The 25,800-nt window shown below is 40.6% G+C and overlaps 2 protein-coding genes across 3 annotated transcripts in view; one reads left to right on the top strand and one right to left on the bottom strand.

Moving 5' to 3' along the window:
* LOC116707200 (serine/threonine-protein phosphatase PP1-beta catalytic subunit) overlaps window positions 1-2,221 on the top strand; it is a 26,683-nt gene extending 24,462 nt beyond the window's left edge. The window contains exons 7-8 of the mRNA XM_032544481.1: window positions 435-569; window positions 1,652-2,221. Of these exons, the coding sequence (XP_032400372.1) occupies window positions 435-569; window positions 1,652-1,756 (240 nt within the window). The 3' untranslated portion in view covers window positions 1,757-2,221. The remainder of the gene's footprint in view (window positions 1-434; window positions 570-1,651) is intronic.
* Window positions 1-25,800, bottom strand: part of LOC116707192 (equilibrative nucleoside transporter 2) — a 26,823-nt gene extending 1,023 nt beyond the window's left edge. The window contains exons 1-13 of one of the 2 annotated variants that reach the window (XM_032544468.1): window positions 25,539-25,800; window positions 17,230-17,286; window positions 16,685-16,766; window positions 15,435-15,580; window positions 14,419-14,558; window positions 13,792-13,926; window positions 13,480-13,577; window positions 13,027-13,096; window positions 11,828-12,021; window positions 9,961-10,063; window positions 9,512-9,597; window positions 8,490-8,689; window positions 6,499-6,610 (exon numbers count right to left, since the gene is read on the bottom strand). In XM_032544468.1, coding sequence (XP_032400359.1) covers window positions 6,499-6,610; window positions 8,490-8,689; window positions 9,512-9,597; window positions 9,961-10,063; window positions 11,828-12,021; window positions 13,027-13,096; window positions 13,480-13,577; window positions 13,792-13,926; window positions 14,419-14,558; window positions 15,435-15,580; window positions 16,685-16,766; window positions 17,230-17,261 — 1,398 coding nt within the window. In that variant the 5' untranslated portion in view covers window positions 17,262-17,286; window positions 25,539-25,800. Of the gene's footprint in view, window positions 1-5,892; window positions 6,611-8,489; window positions 8,690-9,511; window positions 9,598-9,960; window positions 10,064-11,827; window positions 12,022-13,026; window positions 13,097-13,479; window positions 13,578-13,791; window positions 13,927-14,418; window positions 14,559-15,434; window positions 15,581-16,684; window positions 16,767-17,229; window positions 17,287-17,906; window positions 18,014-25,538 lie in introns of those variants that run through there. The other variant, XM_032544467.1, reaches the window with a different exon arrangement.

The raw sequence follows: 25,800 nt of genomic DNA, 5'->3' as shown, positions 1-25,800 counted from the left end.
TTTTTTTTTAAATTGTCATCGCAATACCAACACGCACAATATACACATATCTATAAATGCTGCAACACATTGTGAAAGACACCAAGGGACTTTTTTGTGTTAGTTGAAAGAAAATATCAGAAAACTCCACTTTAAAATGTAACTGTCATTCTTTTTTCATCACTGCCTTTTATATTCAATTCAAAATTCTGAATACTAAAAGCAACAAAACACTTTAATATTTGTTTATATATCGCAAATAATGTCATTATCGCAATATTCAACAAGGCTATCGCACAATCACATGTTTTCCTCATAGAGTGCAGCCCTACAGCCACATGCGTTTACATTTTACATATTGGAGTTGAAAAGCGGAACTGGTGAAAGAAGCCCATATCAGATGATGGGGTCTGTGTTAGAACTGAGTGATGGTTGTGTGTGTCTGACGCCCCCAGGTGGTGGAGGACGGTTATGAGTTCTTCGCCAAGCGGCAGCTGGTGACTCTGTTCTCAGCTCCTAACTACTGTGGAGAGTTTGACAACGCCGGCGGCATGATGAGCGTGGATGAAACCCTGATGTGCTCCTTCCAGGTATGAAGTTACCACAAAGTACTAACATGGTTGTGTTCAAGTAACCAGGCTCTGAAACTCCAAATGCAGAAAATAGCACCACCTATTTACTCTATGTGTAGATTTAACGTGTAAATATGTATATATAAAGATAAAGATGTGATGCCAAAATGAATTGTATGAAGACAATAATACAGTCTTGAGGAATGCATATTGTTAGGATGCATTGTCTTCTGTCAATTATTTGGCTATAGCCACGCTATTGTTTGAAATTGCCAAAAATAAAAAAGAATGATACAAGACCCCGAATTAGTTGTAATTACATTGAGTTATCCTTGTCAAATCAGTCATTCAATAAGCTTATTTTTATCAAGCATTCCCAAACCGTCTCTCCTCTTCTGAAATGTCTCTGCCTAAGCGCCTATCAGGTTAGGAAACCTCTGGAGCCCCTCTAAATATCAGCACAGATAGGATTGATTTCCAAAGTTTAGAAAAAATGGCAAAAATGCATCGCCAGGGTTTTTCCCAGCCAGTATAAGGTTTAGGTGCAGCACCAGAGCGGTTTTGGGCAGCACTTAAGACGAATGAATGTGACTAAAAGACTTTGTAGTCGGACTTCTTTTAGCAAATTTTGTCTTTACGCTTATTGAGTATTTTATTTATTATCTGCTCTAGCTTTTCCAACGTTATAGACACAGATATGGTAATAATAATGCTCCAAAATGTGGAAAAGAGACACAAAACTACCACAAAGGGACACAAACTGACACCAAATAACCACATAGACCCAAAACAACCCCAAAGAAAACAATAAATGACCAAAAAGAGACACAACACGACTACAAAGAGACACAAAATGTATGGGGCCATTTTCAAAATTGAAAAATGTATAATTTTTTTGAGGAAGGACACCTTAACCCCCCTGCCAAGTGCGTGCACCTAAGTCTTCCACAAAGCGAGGGAAAACACTGATCACTGAGGTCATACGACCCTGGGCCTGTATTGTGCAAAGCCTTTTTTTTTTTTTTTCTTCTTCTTCAATGAACACACTACAGATTGATATTTTATCATTTAAAAACTATTATTCACGTGTCTGCTCCTAGATCCTGAAGCCATCTGAGAAGAAAGCCAAGTATCAGTACGGAGGGATGAACTCTGGTCGGCCCATCACTCCCCCCCGCACAGCCCAACCCCCAAAGAAACGATGAAGAAGGACGGAGGGAGGAAGACACGCAGAGAACGAGAGAGGGATGATTGTCTCCTGTTGGCTTTTCACAACCCCAAATAAGTAAAAGCAACACTTGGCGGAGAGGGGAAACTAAATGAACACAAACTATCTTAAAGGACACACCCATACCTGTCTTTCTTTTCTTATCTCCCTCTGAACTGCTGTCACTCTCTTCTTCTTCCTCAATGCTTTTTTCTTCTCGCTGCACCTGTGTAACATTTTTAAAAACTGTTAAATGAAAAAAACAATACAAGGGTGTCATTCTCAAGCATATCAGAGTGTTTTTTTTCTTCTTTTTGTGTCTTTTTGTCCTTTTTATTTTCTTGACAACAGAATGACAACTAGTTTAGTGTACCACATCTCCCCACTCCCCCGCCTGTACAGACACAACAGGTAATAATGACGACTGCTGGGTTTTCAATAAATAATACGGGAAATGAATCCATCTGAATGTTGTGTGTGTGGTTCTTCCGGTTAAATGTGACACAAATCTAACACATAAAGCAGCATAAGGGTGCAGAAGAAGACGATGCATGTGTTGCTTCTTCTAAATGGATCCCCCCCTCACGTTATCAGCCTGGTTTACTAACTTTAAAGGTCCAGTGTTTAAGGTGTTTAGTTTTTTTTTAATCAAAATCGGTATTGCCTGTTAACAAACTTGGCCTTTTTCATAAATATTTACCACCACCATCAATTCCACGTATTCCTTTGGGCTTGGAATTTTACACTTGCAAAGAGCAAGAGACTTATTTTAAGATTTTTTTTTTCCCCCTTTATTCAGAGTGACAGTGGATAGACAGGAAAGGTGGGAGAGAGATGGGGGGTGACACGCAGCAAAGGGCCGCAGGTTGGATTCCAACCCGGGCCTGCATGGGTAGGCTGTAATACGTACTTTGAACCAAGTGGTGCGAGAGAGTTGATTAAGATATGATTTCAACGCTAGATGGGAGAAATTCCTACACATTGGAGGGTAAGGGTTTAATTTGGGATTTGTTATCCTGGGGGGGGGGGGGGGGGGGGGGGTGCTCTGGGGTTTTAAGGGTTGCTAGCTACCAAAGACTTGAGGCAACTGTTGCAAACTATCTGGCATTCTAGTTTTATTTTGTGAAAGTGTAACATTGTTTTTTGCAGCACTTTAGAACAATTTGCATTCTGTTATCGAATCAATCAGCTTCTCCCCTATTTTTTTTTCTTCCAACATTGTCATCCACATATCAATCTGTTATTTTTTTTCATTTTATGGAGGGTGGATACAAAACGTGTTAAAGTGTATTACGCCACCTAGTGGTAGTTTAAGGAAACCTTGTGACATCACCTCATTTGCTACAGATATCTACAGATGCAGCCTAAAACAATTAGCATCTAAATGTGTATTTTGGAAGTCTTATTTCCATTAGTAGTCAAGTGTTTGTGAGGGTTTCCATGAGTCAAAGGAGTGAAGACACAGAAACAGACCAAAATGTCTAAATTGACTACAACATGACAAAAGTGTCCTGCATTAACAACTTCATCATTTTGATCGTAGTCTCCTCGTCTAATAAGTGTTTTTTCATAGAAAACATGCACTGTGGCAGTTTCCTTTGCTGTTTGTGATTAACCTGGTGAATAACGCCTGTGTGAACTGATTATTTTGAGTTGGAAAAAAAAAATCTATTAAACAATTGCGTGAAGGAAATAAGAAATTGATAAAGTGGTCAGAGTTGTTAATATATTTAACATTGTTTAAATTTCAAATAAATGATTCATTTGAGCCTGTTTTTTTTTTTTTACTAACAGTAGGGGGAGAATTTTCTGGACTATCATTTGAAATGGCCTATTCACAATGTGCACTAAGTTACCTACAACACAAACTAACACAACAATGTCAACTAAATGGCTATTAATGACAGTTAAACCCATCAATCTAAAATGTACACTTAGGCCCTATGCACAAACTTTAGTTACCTCTGCCTTCGTGACTTTATCGGCCTCCGACACTTTAGGAACGAGCCATTGTTTGCAGTTTCCCCCTCTCTTCATCTAGCTAGTCTACAGCAAAGTAATGACTGTAAATATAAAATATAATTTTACAGTCTATGGTTTACAGAGGTAGCTAGCTGTGTTTGCTAAAATTAGCATTTTTGCTCACGTAATTTTCCCGCCTTATACTACCTAAAGTCTGACCGACCTTCTAGAAACGGGAATGTCTCGCACCAAGAGGACAGACATGTTGACGCATACTTCTTTTTAGGAGCTGTTTAATCATTTTTCAGTTCAGTCAAACATTCTCCAACTATGATTTGCTCTTGGGGATGGACGCACCACACGCCACGCGGGGTCGTTGGGGTTGCCAGATAGTACGACTATGATATCTTACAGTCTGGACATATCCCAAAAACTGTAAAACACCTATTTGGGTCATGTCGCCATGAAATCTGGAGATTAGCAGGATAAATTACAATCGGGAGCAGGCCAGGAGAAAGGGTAAATCGGGGTTGAGTCAGTGTTAAAGTGAGGCCACTCCATGTATATAATGATAATTTCCAACAAACAGCAAATTGAAACCATACATTTATTCAGTCAACTCTAGAAAGATACATTATGCACATGCATAGGCATGAATGGATCCCATTAAGTAGTAGTGCGTGGCCGCATCCTATCAGTGAAAATACAAATACTATTATAACCTGCAACTATATATGCCTACAGTACACAGAAAATAATCCAAACCCGCATTCTTTAGACAAGTACTGAGAACCTTTGATGTAAACATAAATTGTTTAAAATCTTCTGACCCGCATTGGTTTACTAATCTTAAACTATGACACGGAAATACACATAAGGATCCCGGTGTTAAATTGCTTCAATATGGCCATTGCTGATGCTGCTTTACATTCTCTAGGAAAATATGGTTAATTTCAGCTTCCTACTGAAAATCTATATTTTTTAGGTTGAAGAGCATCAACAGTTTCTGTACTTCGGGATTATCAACGAGATAAATAAAAAGTAAAATACTTGTAGTGCTGCATTTGTCTTTTTTGGGGGGGCTCATATTGCCATACTTTGCTTGCTGTAAACCATTTAGTCAAATATAAATGCATGTTTGTTCAGTTCATATTAAAAATGCCCACTACACATGAATGCAGCATATCAACTGACCTTTTAAAAATAACATGGTCCTATTAACTTATCTCCCTTCATTAGGACTCAGCCCTTGGTGCATTTTAAGCAGCAGCTGCCACAACTCAAATTTTCTCCACATACATGTATACATGACATGTTGCACAGTAAAACACTCAGAAATCTCTTCACTTACAAATTCAATAAAAAAAAAAAAATTGAATAATAGGCATATAAAATCAATGCTTGATCTGCAAAAATAAAACTCAAATCAACATATTGTGATGTAAATAATACTAAATAATCTCTCAATGCTATCAGTCTGAACCAATAAGTTGATTTGTGTACATGTCTTACTACAATGAGAAAAACAATGCCAACAAAGTTTGAAACAATTTACATCACTGGAGCATGGCACATTGGTAACAATAAGAATGTATTTAACTCTTACTCCATTTTCACAATATTAGCTTTTTTTTTTTTAAATGGCTTACAGCAACAGCAGCATCATTACATGGGTGCATTTAGTCAAAAAGAAAACAAACTAAAAAAAAAAACAGCATCTTCTAGCTGTCAGAAGTTAAAAATTAAATTAACTGAAAGAAAACCTGCTTCTTTTAGCTAAGAGCTGCATCATCAGTAGCAGCCCGGGGTCATGTCGGTCAGTAGAAGAATGTTAACATGCTCATACAACCCATTAACCTGAATGCTGCCCTCTGTTTTCGGTCAGTATGCAGGATCCTATGATCTCACAACAGCCTTGTACGATTAGCGTTGAGCTTTCTCAGCGGAGGAATGGAGCCCTGAAGGACAAGTCTTTTGACCAGTAGATGGCAGGAGACGCCATGATGCTGGAGAGAGAGAAACTAATGCTGCAGCGTTGTATCACTGCACTGGCGAGGTGGAGAAACAAATGAACAGGAATTAGAAAAAATGTCTCATGCGGTTAATTCAAAACCCTTTGTGGTCGTTTTGTGTCTATTTAAAAAAGAAAATTATCCTTTTTTTAATCTGTCACTTCCAACAGTGGCTCTGACTCTCCGTTTGTACAGTATAATATAACAAAGAATATTGTGTTTGTTCTATTTCTGAGGAAAAGAGCTTTTTGTTTTCCATTAGAAAATACTAAATAATCACAGGAAGAAAAATCCCTAATGGCATTAATCTAACAAAAAGTATAAATTCAAGCCATCAATCAATCAAAAACATTCAGAATTATGTCCTAAAACTACTTAAAACAAACTGAAATCAAACATATATCTAAAAATGTAGACACACTCAACAGTCAACCAAAAAAAAAAAAAAAAGAAAGAGATGAAATCTGTTCCGACCTGTGTGTTCAGGTTAGAAGCAGTAACATAAACCAGCTGTCAGACTAACAGACACCATTTCCCTATTCCTACTTTCAAAAGGGAACCTTGTCAGTCATTAATGCCCAATACCACTTCAAGAGCTGTTTTTACATCGTCACCTAGGGTGCTTGGTTGTCAAGCCGGTTGTTCCATAATACACATACAGTACCTGACAGATGAAAGGGGGGGCGGGGGCGGGGGACATTTATCATTTTTCCCACTCCAAGTGGAAATCCTCCACAGTGTCTATGTAGTGCTTTGTGTGTGTGAACTAGACCAGAGCTCGGAGGGGGAAGGACAGGGCGGCTCCTATGGACAGACCCAGGGCTAGGAAGAAAGTCATCAGGGCCCCGGCAGTCTCTGCATCCTTCGGCTCCACCAACCTGAGGGACAGAGCAGGGGACAGGGGGACACAAGTCAGCCGTGTGTCTGCTGCTTTGGTTGAGTCTCGGCTAGGTTTTGTGGCGCAGTTACACTGTGTTGCCATGGAGACCCAGCTAGAACAAGGAGTGATTTTGAACACCTCGTCTTTCTGTCTTATGTGGGCAATTTGAAACCCTTTGTGGTCGTTTTGTGTCTCTTTGCGGTCGATTGAGTCTACATGGTCATTCGATTCACTTACAAACCAGAAATGTTATCCGTCACTTCAAACAGAGGCTCTGTAAACCCTTTTGATACTACAATGTATTTGCATTATCAGTGTTTTCCCTCGCTTTGTGGAAGACTTAGGTGCACGTGTTTACGGCTTTAGGCATCCTTCCTCAATCTCAAGAAAATGTTACATTTTTCGTTTAAAAAAAAATCCAATGTCCCTTAACATGTTGTGTCTCTTTGTAGTCGTGTTGCGTCTCATTGTGGTCATTTGTTTTCTTTGGGTTTGATCTGGGTCTCTGTGGTCATTTGGCATCTCTTTGTAGTCCGTTTGTGTTCTCTGGTGGTAGTTCTGAGTCTCTATTTTCACATTTTGGAGCATTCTCCCCATATCTTCGTCTAAAACGTTGGAAAAGCTAGAGCAGATAAATAAAAATACTTAAAAGATAAAAACTTGCTAAAGAAGTCCAGCTACAACCATTAGATCTCAGGAAAGTCTTTTAGTTACATTTGTTTGTCTTAGGTGCTGCCCAAAATGGCTTAAGTGCTGCACCTAAACCTTAAGATGGCCGGGAAAACCTTAACTATCTCTGTTGAGTAGTTTTCATTGTTACTGGGGTAGTCCGCCATTCCCACACAGGATTAAAACTGCTTGATTTTATGGACTGTCCTACAGCTGTAACAGAACTGTATTAAGTTACAGCAAATGTCCCCAACCTTTCCTTCTGCTGCTTTACATTGAAAGCATTCAACTGGAAAAACAGGTTGGCTTTCATTGTGAAGCAGTCACAGGAAACATAATGTACAGTATGTGTAATCATCAAATGTGTGTGTGTGTGTGACAGAGTAAAGGAGAAGTTAGAGAGAGAGACGGCGATTGGCTTTGGAGCGAGTAGCGACTCTAGAGTCATAATGAGAGAAACAAAATGTCTCCCCTGTGTTTTCTGATCAAGGTGGGAAATCTGTAGCAGGAAAAGTTAAGTTGATTTTGTGTTGTTTCTGGAGAAGGAGAACCAGGACATGAGTCGGGGAAAATGCAACGCCGAGAACATGAAAGCCAATTGGCTGCAATATAAGTTGCATGTTGGTCTCATTTGTAGTCGTAATACAACAAAATTATATTTGGAGTAGCGACAGAAAGAACTACAACACCACGGAATAAAAATTATTTTAAGACCTAGAACACAATACTTCAGCAAATAATTAAGACTTTTGAAAGGCCTAAAATGTATATTTTGAAATTTTAGACTTTTAAGACCACGCGGAAACCCTGTTCTTAAAGTGTCTGTGGATTTCATTATCCTACACACCTAGGTGTGCAGTAAATTATACTATATAGCTGAATATATTTAAAACCTTGTTGGAGCATCCTTGAACACAACATGAGTTGAAACAGCCTAAAATAACAATACATATGAACACAACAGTGTTTTTTGTATCCTGCAGTTGGATGTTAACCTAGATGTAAAATGTGGACAACAATAATAAGGAGGACAATGCAAAATTCAAGTGCAACCAAAAAATACCAAAAAACATCCAAAAAAAAAAACACATGATGAAACAAATCACATGGAAACAGCTCAGAAAACAGTTTTGAAAGCCCTGCAGTTGTCATTATAGAGTGCTATTGTTTGTTGTCACATCTGTTCAGCATTGAGTGTTTGAACTCACTGGGGTGCGTAGGACATGGAAAGGCAGACGAAGTAGCCACTGGACAGAGAGAAGAGCGACATGATGACAGAGAAAGCAGCGTCGTGGCTGAAGTAGACGGGGAGGAAGGAGCGACTCTGGACGTTACAGAGCATCAGCAGAGGGATGAACACCACCCTGGAGACGACTAGCGCCGGGAACAGACGAGACTCTTTACGGGGCTGCGGCAGGAGGAAAGATACACTGTATGACAAGATGTAATGACATCAGGTAGAAAGAGGGAGAGTAAGAAGTAGATTTGGAACAAGTGGGGAGTAGGAGAGAGATATTTGGGCAAAGCCAAACTGTCAGATAACAACAAACATTCCTGTGTGTACAATAGAAATAATTGCATGAAGTGGATACAGAAAAATTACAATAGGAATTGATATACATTAGGGCTGCACGAAATGAGGAAAATATGCAATAACGTTGTTGAATATCGTGAAAACTATATTACTTGCTCTGAATAAAGTGTTGTCAGTTCTGTCGCTTGTTGAACTTACAATAGAAAAATATTTCCAACATTCTTTTATTGAACAAATTCAACATTGAACTGTTATATAAAAGGCACGATTAAAAAAAAGGATGACAGTTACAAGTGTTTAAAGTTACATTTTCTCATATTTTCTTTCAACTAACACAAAAAGTGCCTGAGTGTCTTTCGTGAGAAGTCACAGCCTTTCGCAATGTTTTTGTTGGGCAAGCTGATGTTGCGATAACAATAAAAAAGCAATATATTGTGCAGCCCTAGTATACATCACAATCTAGGCTCAATCTTGTACCTGTTGGCTCCATATAAAAATAATAAAAGCTGTAAGAATCCAGCTGTCAGAAAAGAGCTATCGGGCATGTAGGTTGGTTAGATTATTACCCTAAAGGGTAAATGAAGCAAATAATTGCTGTAATACCACGTAGGTCTCGACAGGGACAATAATATAAATAATATAATATAGATATACAAAGAGTAAGTGTATCTTGAAGTGATCTCATCGGATACTCACCCAGCGTATCAAGGTTGTGATGGTCCGACCGAACCAGTCGTTGATGTTGAAAATCAAGAAGCAGCACACTGAGATGAAGAAGCGCTCTGAAGATGGAATGGACAGCAAGAGAAACAGGACGATCACAAGGGGATTGGGAGTTTACATGAGATATATGCAGTACACATCCAATTAAAGCAACACCAAAGATTATTTTGTACCTTAAAATGTTTCCAAAATTGTTTCAGTGGTTTATGGACTCGTAACAGGGTGAACGGCACTTCTACAGTCGCTTCGCGGCTCTCTACCGGCTATAACCGCGCTATGCGAGTTTGCCAGATAGGGTAGCGGATCTGTAGTTCCAATGAGACATAATGGACACAATTCCGCTTTCCACTTGGTGTTGCTTTAAGTGTATATTGAATGCAGCAGTGAGCTAATCTTTAACTGGAACTGAGGCTAGCTCCTACCCCATTTCCCTGGGAAGGAGGTCTTGACATCTGCAGTGACAGCAGGGAAGACGGACAGAGTGACTGTGAACACAAACGTAATGCAGAACGCCATCACCCAGATCTACAAAAAAGGAAAGAAAACTTGTTAATATTTTATACATCTACTGGGTAAAGTAAATCACAACTTAAGCCCAGTTCAGACCAAAGAATTGCGACTAGCTGAAACCGTTTTAGAACGTTGCAGGGAAAAAACGCTGCGACCTAAACCGGCCCCGTCTCAGCTCGACTCAGGCATTTAATAGCCAGCTAATGGCTCAGCTGGTCAGGTCTCCAGAGGCTGGTTTTAGAACAAAAAGGGACGTCACCTGTTTCAACAGCCAATAGACAAGTCAGCTGGTCAAGTCAGCTACAAACTATTGAAATAAGATGATCCATAACCTATTTTGTTTTTATGCTACAAACTGTCAACTGGTCGAAACGGCAGAGTTTTGGACGGAGGCTCAACGCGCGCCCGCGAGCCCGGTATGTGGTTGAGCGAGCCAGTGAGTGACTGAAGTGAGGGAGTGGCGTTAGAGCAAAGCAGTGAATCACAGAAATAAAACACTGCTTGCGTCAATTCATTATTAGAAATGCAACTATAGCCAGCATTTCACCAACGTTATCCACATTCATATGTAGACAAAATAAAGGACATATCTAGATAGAAATGAGCCTGAAAGGTGGAAGTGACAACAGAAGTACACACAAAGGTGTGCAGCCAAAGAGAAGCTAGTGGCCTTTGTCTTCCTCTGGTTCCCACATGCTGCTCATTTAGTGAAAGTGATGTTGAAACCACAGACCATATGGTTTTCTCATGTAGGGTAGTACAGATATTTTGGCTCGACATCCGCAAACGGATTAAACTAAATATTTAATTATTTCCAGATTCTATCTCTAGAGACAATGTTACATTTTGTATGATACAGCAAAACAAAAACAATGAATTTGGTTGTAATGTAATTCTATGTCTGGCAAACATTTTCATCCACAAGAATAGAATCATCCCCAATTTTATTTTTTTCTTAAATGAATTTAAACTATACATAAAGTCTTTAAAATTGATAAATGGAAGAGAAGCATTCTAAAACACTTCCCCAATGTGTCAACTAACTGAAACTGAACTGCACTTCCCCTCGAATGTGAAATTACATTATTTTATTTTTTCATTTCATTTTCTCCTTTCCATTGATATTATAATTAAGTTCACATTCTTAATCCTGCATTATAAAATGTCTATCCATGATTTATGTTGATGTTCCATTTGGCAAATGCCTTGTACCTCTTATGCAATCTAAGAATATTAATGTGATAACCCTTTTTCAAAATTTCTTTATCAGAAATTTGGGTTTCTTTTTAATTACCTAATTTTGATAACAAGAATTAGGTATAATTTTCTATAAATGAGGTTTACAGACCATGCGTTCCAAAGATAAGTGTAAAACTAGTGGTGATAAATTGGTGTTAGTGGTGTTTATACATGGTAGTGAAAAGAAGCGTTAAATGTATAAAAAAAGAAGGAAAAAAAAGTGCCAGTGTTACAAGATTAAAACGGCAGAAAACGTGTTGATTTTCAGTTTTCAACTGGCCAGTGCATGGCTGAATGGAGGACAACATAAGGGTTAAACTGTTTTTGGACATTTTCAAGAGTCCCTGCTATAGAGACGATACACTGTCTCGTCACATCGGTTATGAATTGGCAGGTTTAGTCTAGACCAGCGTGTTACAAGTAGTTGCAAGTATTAACTCGTCTCGTCGCAAATCTTTCGTCTTATATGGGCTTTAAACATTAAAAAACATCCCTCATGTATATGGACTTTTCTAAGCAACCGCTAACCACCGGGTTCACCTTTTTGAAGACCTCTAAGACCGAGGCCTTAGCTTGTCCCTTCTCCACCTGCTCCATTGACAGGAAGGCTTGCTTCGGCCCGTCTGGACTGGGTTCCACCTCAGCCTCGGCTGCACTGCTGTCCTTGGTTGCGTTGCTGGTCACCGTGCCGTTGGCATGGCCGTTCAGCTTGCCATTCTCCACTGTGCTTCTCTCTGCAATTGCATATGTTCAAATTATTCCACGTTTATATTTTCACATGAATAATATTTATACGCACGCACGCACGCACACGCAGTATATATGTGAGATATTTGAGTTGAGTATTGATATGGTCAATTATTAACTTGTTTTTTTTTGCTTGAACCTTTAACAGTTTCTGCCTTCAGCACAAAGTAGATGATGTGTTAGTGCTTTTTGACCTTAGAACTCCACAAGTTGCTATTCCTCGATAGATAGAACTGGCGCCCGACCCCGACCCCCCCCCATTCTCTCAGATTATCATGTTTGTTTGTTTAGGATTCTCATTAGCTCCTGCATTGCAAACATACAAATAGTGTTTGAGAGAGAGAAAGAGAGCGATTGGAAGAGAAGGTGGACTATTGCACACGTTTCTGTAAGTTAGAAATAACTTTGGCTATATGGAATGCAGCTTTGTCACTTTTTGAGCTGCCTGTGGTTCGACTCATCATACTGTGTATAGTCCCGACATGTTGAAAAATACAACAAATCTGTCTCCCCATGTCATCTCCTAAACTTTCACACAGACGTTGGTTCGGCTCTGTGACTACATCCGCTGTCGGCTCAAAAGCTTGACAAATCTGTCCACCCATTCCATCTTCCTAACTTTCAGACAGACGGCGAGTTGGCTTAAAGGCGCAACAGTCCTGGTTTGAACAGGCTGTGTGAAAGGGGCTTCTATGTCTAACAGGGTCGGTCTTTGTCTGGGCACTGCCAGGACTCTAATGGGATAAAAATAGGGTCAACTCACCTAATGAGATAATGTTCCACCAAATTGAGTTAATTCAACCAGACTCAGTGGAAAAGCAAACAGATGTTCTCTCACTGTCAGATAAATGTTTGATGATCTCAATCTTACAAGAGCTTGCACTTCAAAATACAAACAGATGATGAAGGGTGTGTCTGTGGTGCCAACTTGGGAGACAAATGACATTAATTTCAAGCGTGTGAAAAGGAGTTTGTTGAAGCAAAAATCCCACCTTTCAGCAACTCGTCTGTGGTGTCCGCCTCATACTTGCTGCCTTTGTTCAGATAATACTGGGCAAACTCCTGTGGAAAGACCAGACAATACAAATTAGGCCTTTCAGCTGAAATACAAGTCGACAAATAAAAACATGAATCATGCTTTTGGCTAATGCATTTAACAAATGTAATCAAATAAAGTTTTACAATTTGGCAGCCCCGATTGCAACCAAGAAGCTCCCGTTTCACCTCTGAGGATTCACATCATTTTGCTAACATTGCTATTTAGCTTTAATTAAAATGTCACTGTGTGCTGATGTTTTTCCACACTGTGTAAGCAAACGCCATCTTAAATATCCTGATTTGTATATACTAATGGTCAGGGGTCACCAAAGCGATGATAGCACAGTTTTGGTGGGATTAAACGGATTGTTGGTAATGTAGGCATGCAGAGCTGGGAGCTGACTGACCAGGCGGGGCAGCAGCAGGTAGCTGAAGAGTGTGACCAGCGTCCCCACACATGGCGTGATGAAGTAACCTAGCGCTGCCGTCTCAGAGTCTGCATCACCTGGGTGACAAACAGAAGTTATTTCATAATTAGGAACTCTGGGAGGGACATCTGATAAATAAAAACACTATTCAGAACATGAGCAAATGAGTGGTGTTGTTTTGTGGCTTCATGCTGATTTGACTAGCTCCGCATTCACTTTGAACGTCCTCTGTTACTTGGCAACTGGGGATTAGGCGCCCGCTGGGTTTTTGTGTGTATGTGGGTGGCTCACTGGCTATGGCGAGCAGCATGGCGATGGCAGCGAAAGTCCCGGCGAGGCCCTGGCCGCTCATGAAGATGGTGCTGTACTTCTGAGGCAGCAGACCCACCAGGCCAAACAGACTGCCCTGCAGCACGGCGCCAAATGCTGCGAAGACAAAGCATTTAATTCAACACGATTTAACTCAAATTTACACACGTACACTACTCTTAGCCTCTCTTTCAGTCAGGCTTTTACACACATGAATGATTGAATGAATGAATGAATGAATGCCTTTATTGTCACTGCATGTTCACAAAGAAATCTTTCGGTCTCTCATAAAAAAAAGTGGTCCCATTCACACATTCTCATACTCACACATTATGATACAAAAATAGCTGTTAAAATAGATAAACAATATGATTAGACAAAGTGCTGTAAGATTGGATAAAGTTCATATGCAGTTATTCACATTGTTAAAATGATTGTGGTGGTGGAGGGGCGAGGGAGAGCGATTGGGGGGTGAGAGTTCAGTTTGTGTATGGCTGTGGGGTAAAAACTGTTCCTCAGTCTAGAGGTGTGTCTTCCAGAGGGCAACAGATGCTGTAGATGCGTAAACAGATGCTGGAAAGGCATTACTGGAAAGTCACACTGACTTACAGTTGATAAACCAGATAGTAGCCATGGTGACAGAGAAGAAGTGGTCTGCCTCCATGGGCACTTTGACCAGCACTGCTGTGAAGATGAAGAGCAGCAGGATAAAAACCAGGCTACCTGCGATGCGCATCATCGCCGACATCCTGAAACCAGAAACATCAGTCAATAAATCATCTACATCAAACTGAACCGCTATCTACGGGACCGGATAGCAATGCAGATTTTGGTGCCTCATTTCGGTGTCACTTAAATGCCTGCGCTTCTCTCTGATTCTCAGAAACGGCCGTTACAGGCAATAGAAGCATTGCTGCACATGACATTAGTTAAGACTACACTTGACAGCAGGTAAGGTAACGTTAGCCTACTGCTAGCTAGTAAACCCGGTTAAAATGCTGACCGCTTAACGGTGTAGAGGATTCCAACAGCGGGACGGCCCAAACTTGAACCTAGTAAGCCTCGAGGTGCATTTATAGTGATTGAATAATACCATATTCCCATTCAGTGGTTTTTATCGTTTTAACAGCAATTTGCTGGTGAAGTAAGTTATTATTACCTTTTTAATAAATCCTTACATGGCCTTAGCAATAAACAAACAATTCTTTAATGTCACCGACTGTCGTTTTGTGCTCTTTTTTTTTTTTTAAGTATCTGTTCAGACACAGTTAAGGCACCATTTAAAAAAAATATCGTTTTAGCACCGGTATCAGAACGATATATAAATGATACACAACCCTAATTTGTTTTAAAAAAAAAATCTTATTTATTATTTCTAGTATATTTCTTGTATTCTTGGGTTGTGTATGAGTGAATATGTGTGTATGTCCTTGGTAACTTGATACTTGTAACAGAGTAATTTCCCAATTTCATTTAGTCCATCTATCTATCTATCTATCTATCTATCTATCTATCTATCTAATTAGATTAATTACTTTTGGAAAAAACTGACATCTTTCAACACAGCTTTGGTACGGATATGAACATCCTCTGTCAGCAAATTAACGTCTAACCATGTCACTGACCTCTGGTAGAGGATGGAGTTGAGCAGGGTGAACACCAGCAGGGGCAGCTGGGACAGCAGGGTCATCCAGTTGTTGAAGTAGTACTCCTTGAGGACCACCACTGTGCCGTTTCTCAATTCTGTCGAGTTTAGGCGACCTTGGAAATACTGCAAACCCAGAAGAAGAAAAGATGTTGGATTATCACTGTTGAATTATCCTGGACATCTATAGTACTATTTATCTTTACATGCAAACATATCAGGGTTTTCCACAGCACTTTGCTGTTAAGCCTGCAGTTAAACTGTTTCGCAAGATTTTGGTTCAAAAAGCATCTGAGCTTATCTGTCCACGTACGCGCAAAGTCACAGTTAATCACGCCAATGCCGATAAAGTGGTTACAGTATTTCAAAACTTCACGCACACAGCGTTTGCTGAAATTTGATATTAATGGAAAAGTGAAAGTGGGCGCGGTTACACTTCCTTTCATATTATGGGCACTTTCAATTGGCATGTTTGTAAAGAGGAAACTCATGGGGAAACCAGCAAAAAACATTTTCATTCAGATATCTTAAGGTGAGTTATTAAGCCCCCTTCCCCACAAACAAGCATGACATGGTTGATACCAATGGATGACTTAGATCTAGTTTCATAGATACCAATATCTTCACTAGGGCTGCACCGATCCAAAAATTAGATCGGCTATCGGAAGCCTGTGGTTTTATCAGAATTTACTCACGTGCCACCCAACTCTCAGGTACAGATTTCCTCCGGTCAAAAAATGTAGAAAACCCCCCACTAATTCACTTTTAAATTTACACAGGAGAAGGGGCACCAATCTGTACCCTCAGAGTTGCGTATGGTCGGGCAGTGGTCTAGTGGTCACATTAGGCGGCGTCCGAAGCCCCCCACGATCCCATATGCGTCTTCTCAAAAGAGGGGGAGAAAAAAGGGGCACAGGAAACAAAAAAACCTTTAAAAAAAAAAAAGATGTACCACCCCTCCAAATCACAGACGTGTCGATTCACACGGGACTAATATTATGACAGGACCTCGGTGTTCAGCAAAATATGGTAGGTCATTTCCGGGAAGTTTTGATATATGTGGGGTATGATATTAGTAAAACGAGTAAAAGGCAGACTTTGCTTAACCCGTGTGAATGCGCCACATAAACAACATACATGGGTGAGTTCTAAATCACATGATGTCCCCTGGTAATACTAGTCCCGTGCAAATAAGGCTTTAGAGGGATTAAGTAATTGCCGTGTTTTTACCAATGAGGCGGTCATGAAGAAGTTCCATGGTAGCAGCGTTCCCAGGCCCAGAAAGAAAAAACAGACCCCCACCAGGCAGGCCCTGCAGATGAAGGAAAAGGATGATACTTGAAAAAGGGTTTAGAGTACACAGCTGCAGCAGGGGCCATTTAATAAATAAACAAACATTCTGTAATTTTCCCAAGCTAAATTTAAACTGCCTTCACATACAAAACAGATTCTGGGGTGTGTGAAACAATGCAGCATTATATATATATATCAGTCTCACTGTTAACATTTTTTTATTAAGTTGCATGTAATGCAAACTCAACATGTCCTACTGTCTCGCATCAAAAGCATTCAACTGGTGACCAATGGGGTGGACTTTATTCTGTCACAGACTAGAAGAAACACAATGTATTTAAATTGTCACATTATTGTCTGTCAGCAACAATTCCCTTTAAAAAAAACACACACACAGAAACTGTGGTCAAGAGAAAAACCATCTGATTTATGGTCGAGAGCAAACAGCAGGAAGTGAGAGTTTCCATCCAATTATAACTCACCGGTCCTGAGGAGCATCTGTCCGTCCCTTCATCCTGATAAAGGAAGTTCTGGTGAAACTGCAAAAGGCAACAGGAGAGAACAAAGGTCAACCTTAAAGATAACTTAAGAGAGGCAGGAATGCATCTGCGTTCTGGCAAGAAGCTGGGAGAAGCTAGTAAGAGGCGGTCTAAAACCGTGTCCCGAGAAATGCTCCAGTCCAGAGGTGGGATGTGTCTGGGAATTATGGAGTCAGGTTGCATTAAGTAGGGCCGGAAAAATTCTCCCGTTTTAGAAACTGGAATCAATCAAAACAGTTCTGTCAATCGACCAAGCGTTTAATTGGCTAAACATTTCAGCTGGACCAAGTAGGCCGTTATATTGTTGGGTAGTTTAATTTACAATAAAACATTCTATTTTGTAATACTGTGTTTTGGTTTCAATTAGTCAAATGAGGAACTAAAATCAGTTTGCAGCTTTTATGTTTAACTGCACCACTGGGAACAGCAGCAGACTTGTAAAGGCCCAATCAAATGACCTGACTGAGTAAGTGCAGTTTAGAAAACGTTCCATTGAGGTTTTGGCACTGGAACCAGCACCCTGAGGTTGGAAACAACTCGGTCCCGCCTTAATTAGTCAACAATCTGAGAGTCCAGTCCCTATGTACATACCAGGACTGAAAAGGTACGGTCCTTCTCACTTCCTCACTGGCAAAGCTATTCTCCCCACTCACTGTCTTGCTACTGGCAGCCTACAGGACGGCTGCGCTTAGTTAGGGTTAGCTTGTCGCTTGTTTTTACTTGTTGGGAGGACAACGCTAGGACGAATAGAGGTAGACTCACATTTATCCTACTTTGGGAGTCTGCACCCGTTTCTAAAATGCAGCTCAACGTAAATGTTACACAACTTCAGTCCAAAATTGGACAAAAGAATCTATTCCGTGTGTTTTGCAGCTGTGGAGAATGGGGCCTGACCAATTCTTTTCCCCACTGACTCCACAATTTTTTGGTTTTCATTTGGTTGTCAGTGTTTGATTTACTTCCTCAAACTTGCCAGTCGACACCTCCTCTGCCTGCAGACAAAAGCAGGCAGGTGTGACACACGGACATTTGTAACCCAAAACAAAGGCAGCTGCACTGTTCTGAGAGGACATTATAACAGCACAATGTGAAATTGTTAAGTCAACATCCTTTACATGTCCTTCATTTTCCATGGATCACAGGACGTGCACATAATGTTTTATTAAGTTTAAACAAAACCGGTTTTCTTCCAGGTAATAGGACTGGTTGCACGCACAACCTGTCTGCATCTCTGTGAGTGAGGACTGGATAATATATTCAAAGCCTGCCATCTTGGTTAAAAGTCATTAAAGTCTGACAAGAAAAACAATGTTAGGCAGCTGAGCAGAACTAATTAGAGCTAGCTAGTAAATCAGTGAGGACTGGATAATATTTTCAAAGCCTGCCATCTTGGTCAAAAGTCATTACAGTTTAACAAGAAACTGTTAGGCAGCTGAGCACAACTAATTCGAGCTTTCTAGTAACTCATGGACAAAGCAATGTGGACACTCAGGTGATAACAATTATGGCTGTGTTTGATTTTAACAAAAATTTTAAAAGATCATAGAGACAATGGTAAAAGACTCAGATGGCGACAAACAGTTGCAGGGCTTAGCTATAATTAAATTATAACTGACTGCCTGCTTCTTCAAAGCTTTTCTAATATTGCTCTGTTTCTCTGACTGAAAAGATTCAACAAAAAACACTTTGCATTTGTCCTAACTGATAGCAAGTGTTCATAACAAGGGAAACATGGCAAACGTCCAGGGTTTAAAACAGACAAAACGGGGCCACAAATGGTCCTCAAAGGTCCATCTGGTATGATCTCACTAAGAGCCGGATATGAGATACTTAAAGTATGACGTGTATGACCAGAAGTGTCCATTCTTTCAAAACACAAATGAACCACATTTCAATCTCCTTTTAACTGTTTTTGTAACTGAGAAAGGAGATTACTTTGTTAATCCCTGAGGGGAATTGATGCACATTACACACAAACAGGCCTGAAAGAAATGCAAATACATGCACTGTGTCATACCATACACATCCTTTAATAGAGAAATGTCAGAGCGAGGGCGCTGTCCATGGACAGGTGCCTTGCTCAAGACCACCTCGGCAGTACTCAGGAGGTGAACTTGCACCTCTCCAGCTACCAGTCCACATTCTATACTTGGTACTGAGGACTAGAACTGGAACCCAAGCAAAGTCCCTACTAGTCTATATCCACGATGTTCCACTTCAGGGATTGTTCAGGTGCTGCCGGATGTGCTTCTTTTCGGCCGGATATCCGTCAAATTCCGCTTTCTTTGTGTTGGCATTTTAAACTCCGGTGGATTTCTGAGGACTATGGTTAACTGCTCCTCAGATCTCTGCAGGGTAAATCCAGACTGCTAGCTAGACTATCTGTCCGATCTGAGTTTTCTGTTACACGACTAAAACAACCTTTGAAAGTACACGTTCCACCAAATCAAGTTCTTTCCCGAGGCTATTTTGCAGAGGCACCGTCGCTCCGTCCGGCGCTTAGCACCGCCCAAGACAATTGTCACTGGGTTGAAGAAATGCCAATAAACCAGAGCATGTTCTTCTCTCATCCCGGAATGCTTTGTGGACTAGCCAGACCTTCCTCCTACGTGCTGTGGAGGAAGGTCTAGCAATGCGAGACTAGGTCCCCACAGACTGAGCCCTGATAATATAAGCTTTATTGGCTTTTGCAGCAGCACAAGGACAGAAGAAGTTCGGATAAATAGACAAAGTAAAACAAAAAAAGTACTAGTTCTTGAGATTAAGTAAGCAATATGCACACAGCAGATAAATGCTGTCTTTTGGCTATAAAAGCACTATTATCAGCAGTGTGCAGATCTTTGGTGAGGTAATAATATTAGGTGAGCACAGAGAAACTTTCCCCTGCAACGGAGCTAAAACAAGTGAGGTAACAAATAGCAAAACCATGGGAGGGGGATTTTAACCAAGGTGGTAAGCCTCTGTCCGGAACACGTAGCTCATTTGGCGCCATTTTGATGCCAATAAGCCATCACCTGCCGTTAGCATTCCATTGACTTCCATTCATTTTGGCGTCACTTTGACAGCAAATAACTTTACATCTGGAGTGTTTAAAGACTATTTGTCCGTTGTTTATTTCTAAAGAAACACGACAATGGATAAAAGGCTCCATTACTTTCTACCTTACATTATGGCTTCATGGCAGACATTTTTGTAAAAATAAAAAAAATGCTAAGCTATCACCAGAAAAGTGCTTCTAATAACCTTCACTGGTCTCCGTCCAGAGTAACAGGATCTGTCGGTCCATTTCTTTAACTGTCTATGGCTTTAACATCCTAGCCCTGTTCTCCATTTTTTTCCACCCACTCTTTCAGCAGCAAAATGTATAGGGTGGACTTGATAAGTGGTCTCACTGTTTCATTGTCATTGAGCCAAACATACCGTGAATTTTATAAACCCATTTGCTTTTGTAAAGGCAGCTCTCACACAGAAACTTTACTGTGGGGACAATCACTCCAGAATTAAAATGATGGTTTAAAAGGGTTTTAGCATATTCAGTAGGTGTAAGAATGCTTCTTTGCAAACACTGGCTGTTTAGCTTGAGGGTTCCGACATAGGCACTTGGGCGGGAGATGATCACGTGTGGCGAAGAAGCAGCAGCCGAAACAAATATGAAAAAAAATATGCTCTGGTCCCAGCAACACCAAACACGGTCTGGAAAAAACCTTCATTCATGTCCTGACAGCTAACTACTTACTGTAAATTCAATATTGCTTAGTCGACTCTAATTTATATTTTCCAATAAACACTCACTTATAGTAATTGAGCAACACAACCACACACGCAGTAATTTCTTTGCAGAGGCACAAATCACACTGTTGAAAAGCATTTACTTTCCTGGGCGTTTCTGCTGATTGTGTACAAAACTCCCAATATTAAAATGCAGGAGAACATGCAGACTGCAGAAAACTATTAAACACACTTCATTATCTTCTATGTCCACACACACACACACACACACACACACACACACAGAGAGAGAGAGAGAGAGAGAGAAAGAGTTCAACCAGAGGTACACTACCAAAATACCAAAAAAATGTCATAGCGTAGTATGTGGGGCGAAAAAGTATAGCAGCCTAAGTTTAAGCAGATCTAATCTCTTAAATTGTACTTGAGAATCAGGCCTAAAAAAAAAAAAAAAAACATTTCCAAATTAGAGTCTGGGACTTGTGATGGACATGGGGAATCTGGTAAATCCAGCTACTATTCATTAAGTCGACATCAACTGTTTCCATCCACATGTTTTTATCCAAATTAAGTGATTTTGAATGAAAAATGCCTCATGAAACAGTAAAATTCGATGGAATTTCATGAGTATGAAATAGTCAAAGGATATACATTTGGTCTCACCGGATTTTATTTTGATTGATATATGGCTTACGCGATAAACGCTGATGGAAACGTTATTTGCCAAATCAAAAATTAATTGCCATTTTTTTTAGTTCATTATGGTTGCAACCCACCCACAAAACAAAGAAGAAGTTTTAGTTAATTTCCGCCCAATATTTCCGCTCTGTCTGCACACATGGCGGATGTCAACAAAGACAGATGGAAGTGGACAAACAAGGAGACGGGAGACTTTTTAATTAATTTACGAGCAAACTATAACGGCTGTTTTAGATAGCAAAAATCGAAGATATGCCATGATTTATCAGGAACTTGCAAAGGAAATGGCCAACAAAGGTTAGGACAAGCAGTGGGACGTCCCATGGAGCAAATGGAAGGTGCTCAGTAAGCGAGACATGTTTCCAAAAAAAAAAAGAGTTGTCTCGCAGCGGTGCCGGAGGGAAAATAAAAGCCAAGTTGCATCTGCTTTATCATAGCAATGTGATTAGAGTGTTGTTGTTTTCTTATTATAGCTTGATATGTTGCTATCAACTGGCAGATAAGCACTATTATAACTTGTGCAATATTAATCATTTGTTGGTAGATGGCACGTTCCATTTTGTCTAGAAAAACGTTTTTGCAAATGTTTGCTTTAAAACAATTGGATGGAAACACACTTTCACCAGCTTTATTCGCAATAGAGTTTTTTTTTGACTGAACAGATAATTTGATTAACAAGTGGATGGAAACTTAGCTATAGTCAAACATGTAAATGCAAATCCGGGAGACCTGAGCCTATCTGCTGCTTAAAAGGTGCTCTAAGCAAAGTCACAAGTTTTTTAGGGTGCAACATTTTTTGTCACATACAGCCAACATCTCCTCACTATCAGTTATAGTGCCCTGAAGACACTGTAAAAAATGTGGTCCCTGTAGACAGCCCAGGCTCCACAAACGGCAACAAACACAAATGTTCATTGCTCAACAAGCTCCTTTTTGTCAGTTATAGACAAGGGGGTATGCCGACCTCCACTAAACATAGCTCAGATGGAGCTATTTTAATGCTACCTGGTAGGCCTACTCACCTGCAGTTAGCATTCCATTGACTGCCATTCATTTTGACGTCACGGTGACAGCGAATAACTTTACATCTGAAGCGTTTAAAGACTATTTGTCAATTGTTTATTTCTAAAGAAACACGACAATGTATAAAAGGCTCCATTACTTTATACTCCGTAGCACTATTTTTGAGATAAGATAGTTTTCAAGATTTTTAAGATAGTGGTACTATAAACGATTAAAATATTTAATCACGATTAATCGCATTAATGTCATAGTTAACTCGCAATTAATCACACATTTTGATCTAGTCTAAATGTCCCTTGATGTCTTTTTGTCCCATTATTTTTCTCATTTTAATGCTTTTATCAATATGGAAAAGTGGATCGGCTTACTTTGTGCAATTTCTTTATTGAAAACAGCAGTTTTGATTTACATTACCTGTTTAGGTTTAATTACTAACCTTAACTAGCGTTTTAGCCTGTGCCTATGTTATCTCCTAACATATACCCACGCTCTCCGTCTCTGCGAGATTCGGAATTTACAGATTTCTCTTGGCACAGCTACCAGAAGACTTCCAACTTTTTAGACAGGTTGCTCACGTCACATCTACACTCACCGGCCACTTTATTAGGTACACCTGTCCAACTGCTCGTGAACACTTAATTTCTAAGCAGCCAATCACATGGCGGCAACTCAGTGCAATTTAGGCATGAGACAATTGTCAAAGACTCCTGCAGTTCAAACCAAGCATCAGTATGGGAAGAAGGTGATTTGAGTGACTTTGAACGGGCATGATTGTTGGTCCAGAAGGGATGGCTGAGTATTTCAGAAACTGCTAATCTACTGGGATTTTCACGCACAACCATCTCTAGGTTTTACAGAGAATGGTCCGAAAAAGAAAAACATCCAGTGAGCGGCAGTTCTGTGGCGGAAATGCCTTGTTGATGCCAAGTCAGAGGAGAATGGCCAGACTGGTTCGAGCTGATAGAAGCAACAGTGACTCAATAACCACCCTTTACAACCAAGGTGGGCAAAGAGCATCTCTGAACGCACAGTACGTCGAACTTTGAGGCAGATGGCTACAGCACGAAGACCACATCGGTTGCCACTCCTTTCAGCTAAAACAGGAAACTGAGACTACAATTTGCACAAGCTCATCGAAATTGACAATGAAGATTGAAAAACGTTGCCTGTCTGATGAGTCTCGATTTCTCTGCAACAGTCATGGTAGGGTCAGAATTTGGTGTCTACAACATGAAAGCATGGATCCTCCTGCCTTGTATCAACGGTTCAGGCTGGTGGTGGTGGTGTCATGGTGTGGGATATTTTTCTTGGCACTCTTTGGGCCCCTTGGTACCAATTGAGCTTCGTGCACGCCACACCTACCTGAGTATTGTTGCTGACCATGTCCTCACCTTTATGACCATATGTACCCAACTTCTGATGGCTACTTTCGCAGGATAATGCGCCATGTCATAAACCTGGAATCACACAGACTGGTTTCTTGAACATGACAATGAGTTCGCGGTACTCAAATGGCCTCCACAGTCACCAGATCTCAATCCAATGAGCATCTTTGGGATGTGGTGGAACGGGAGATTCGCATCATGGATGTTGCAGCCGACAAATCTGCGGCAACTGTGTGTGATGCCATCATGTCAATATGGACCAAACTCCCTGAGAATGCTTCCAGCACCTTGTTGAATCTATGCCACGAAGAATTGAGGCAGGTTCTGAAGGCAAAAGGGGGTCCAACCCGTTACTAGCATGGGGTACCGAATAAAGTGGCCGGTGAGTGTATATCTTCAAGCTCAGATGGAGGCTGCCCAGTAATGTTCAGCCCTCAACGGAAAAGTGCTTCTAATAGCATTCACTGGTCTCCATTGAAAACAACTGCGTCACATTGTCATCCTCTCCCCCCCTTAATTTCATAGTGACAGTGTACAGGAAAAGTGGGAGAGATGTTGGGGATGACGCGCAGAAAAGGGCTGCAGGTCGGATTCGAACCCGGGCCCTGCACAGGTTATAGGTGCTTATAGGCTGGAACACTGTCATGGTTTGTGGTGCAGGTTGGCACATACTGTTTTTGTTGGCGTTTGTGAAGCCTGGGCTGTCTACAGAGACCGCGGTTGTTGTTGTTGTTTTTTTACAGTGTGTTCAGGGAACAGGCAGCTAGCGTATAGTGAGGAGATGTTGGCTGTGTGTGACAACAAACGTTGAGGCCTAAAAAACGCGTGACATCGCTTAGAGCACCGTTAATTCCTCGCCTTGCCGGCTAACACTTAGAAGGTGGCATTCAAACCCTGGAAGGCATCAGTTTTCCCAATGAGTCACAGAAGCTAATTGGTCCTAACAGTAAACCAGACTGAGTCACACCGGCTAGTGCTTATCACATGGAAAGTGCCTGAAGGCAGGTAACTGTCTCAATAAATACTGTTAGCTACTATGTAGGCTACATACATACACAATACACATTATATCCACACACGGCTATGTTTACGATACACCTGTTCCCGTTCTACGAAACAACAGAGCAGCAAATAACGTAAAGAAATAGTGCTTAATGAAACCAGTCGTGTATTAAATCTAGTATTAAAATCACTGTCGTTTATGGTGCAGTACTTTTCACTCACTCCAACATCCACATTTGAAGAGTAACGTTACTGGGGAATGAGGAGGAAACTACAGCGGTACTGTCGTCTCATCACCCAGTCGACAGTGAATTAGTTCTTTCTTAGAAGATGATAGAAATAACATTTCATGATAAAACACAGCATTGCCTGTGTAAACCATTTGTTAACATAACGATGCGGACATGAGTGACTCACCTTTGAAAATCTTTGTCTTGTCACTGTATATGCATGATGTTCCCAAGGTAAATTCAAGCACGTGTAATATTAAAATGGTCCAAAATGATTCAACGGGGAACAAATTAATAACGTTAGCTGGGAGTATTCGTCGGCCGTACACGTGGCGGAAATGTACAAATGGCTACGGTAGTAATAGCTTATACGCACGAAGCAGCTCAGTGAGCTCTCGTCACCAGCTTCAAGCTTCAAAGGTGCAAAACTAGCCTAGCGCCCCGAAAAC

This window comes from Etheostoma spectabile, chromosome 19 (assembly GCF_008692095.1).
Source record: "Etheostoma spectabile isolate EspeVRDwgs_2016 chromosome 19, UIUC_Espe_1.0, whole genome shotgun sequence".
NCBI lineage: Eukaryota > Metazoa > Chordata > Actinopteri > Perciformes > Percidae > Etheostoma > Etheostoma spectabile.
The sequence above is the reverse complement of the archived record's forward strand: the minus strand, read 5'-3'. Positions and strand labels throughout refer to the sequence as shown.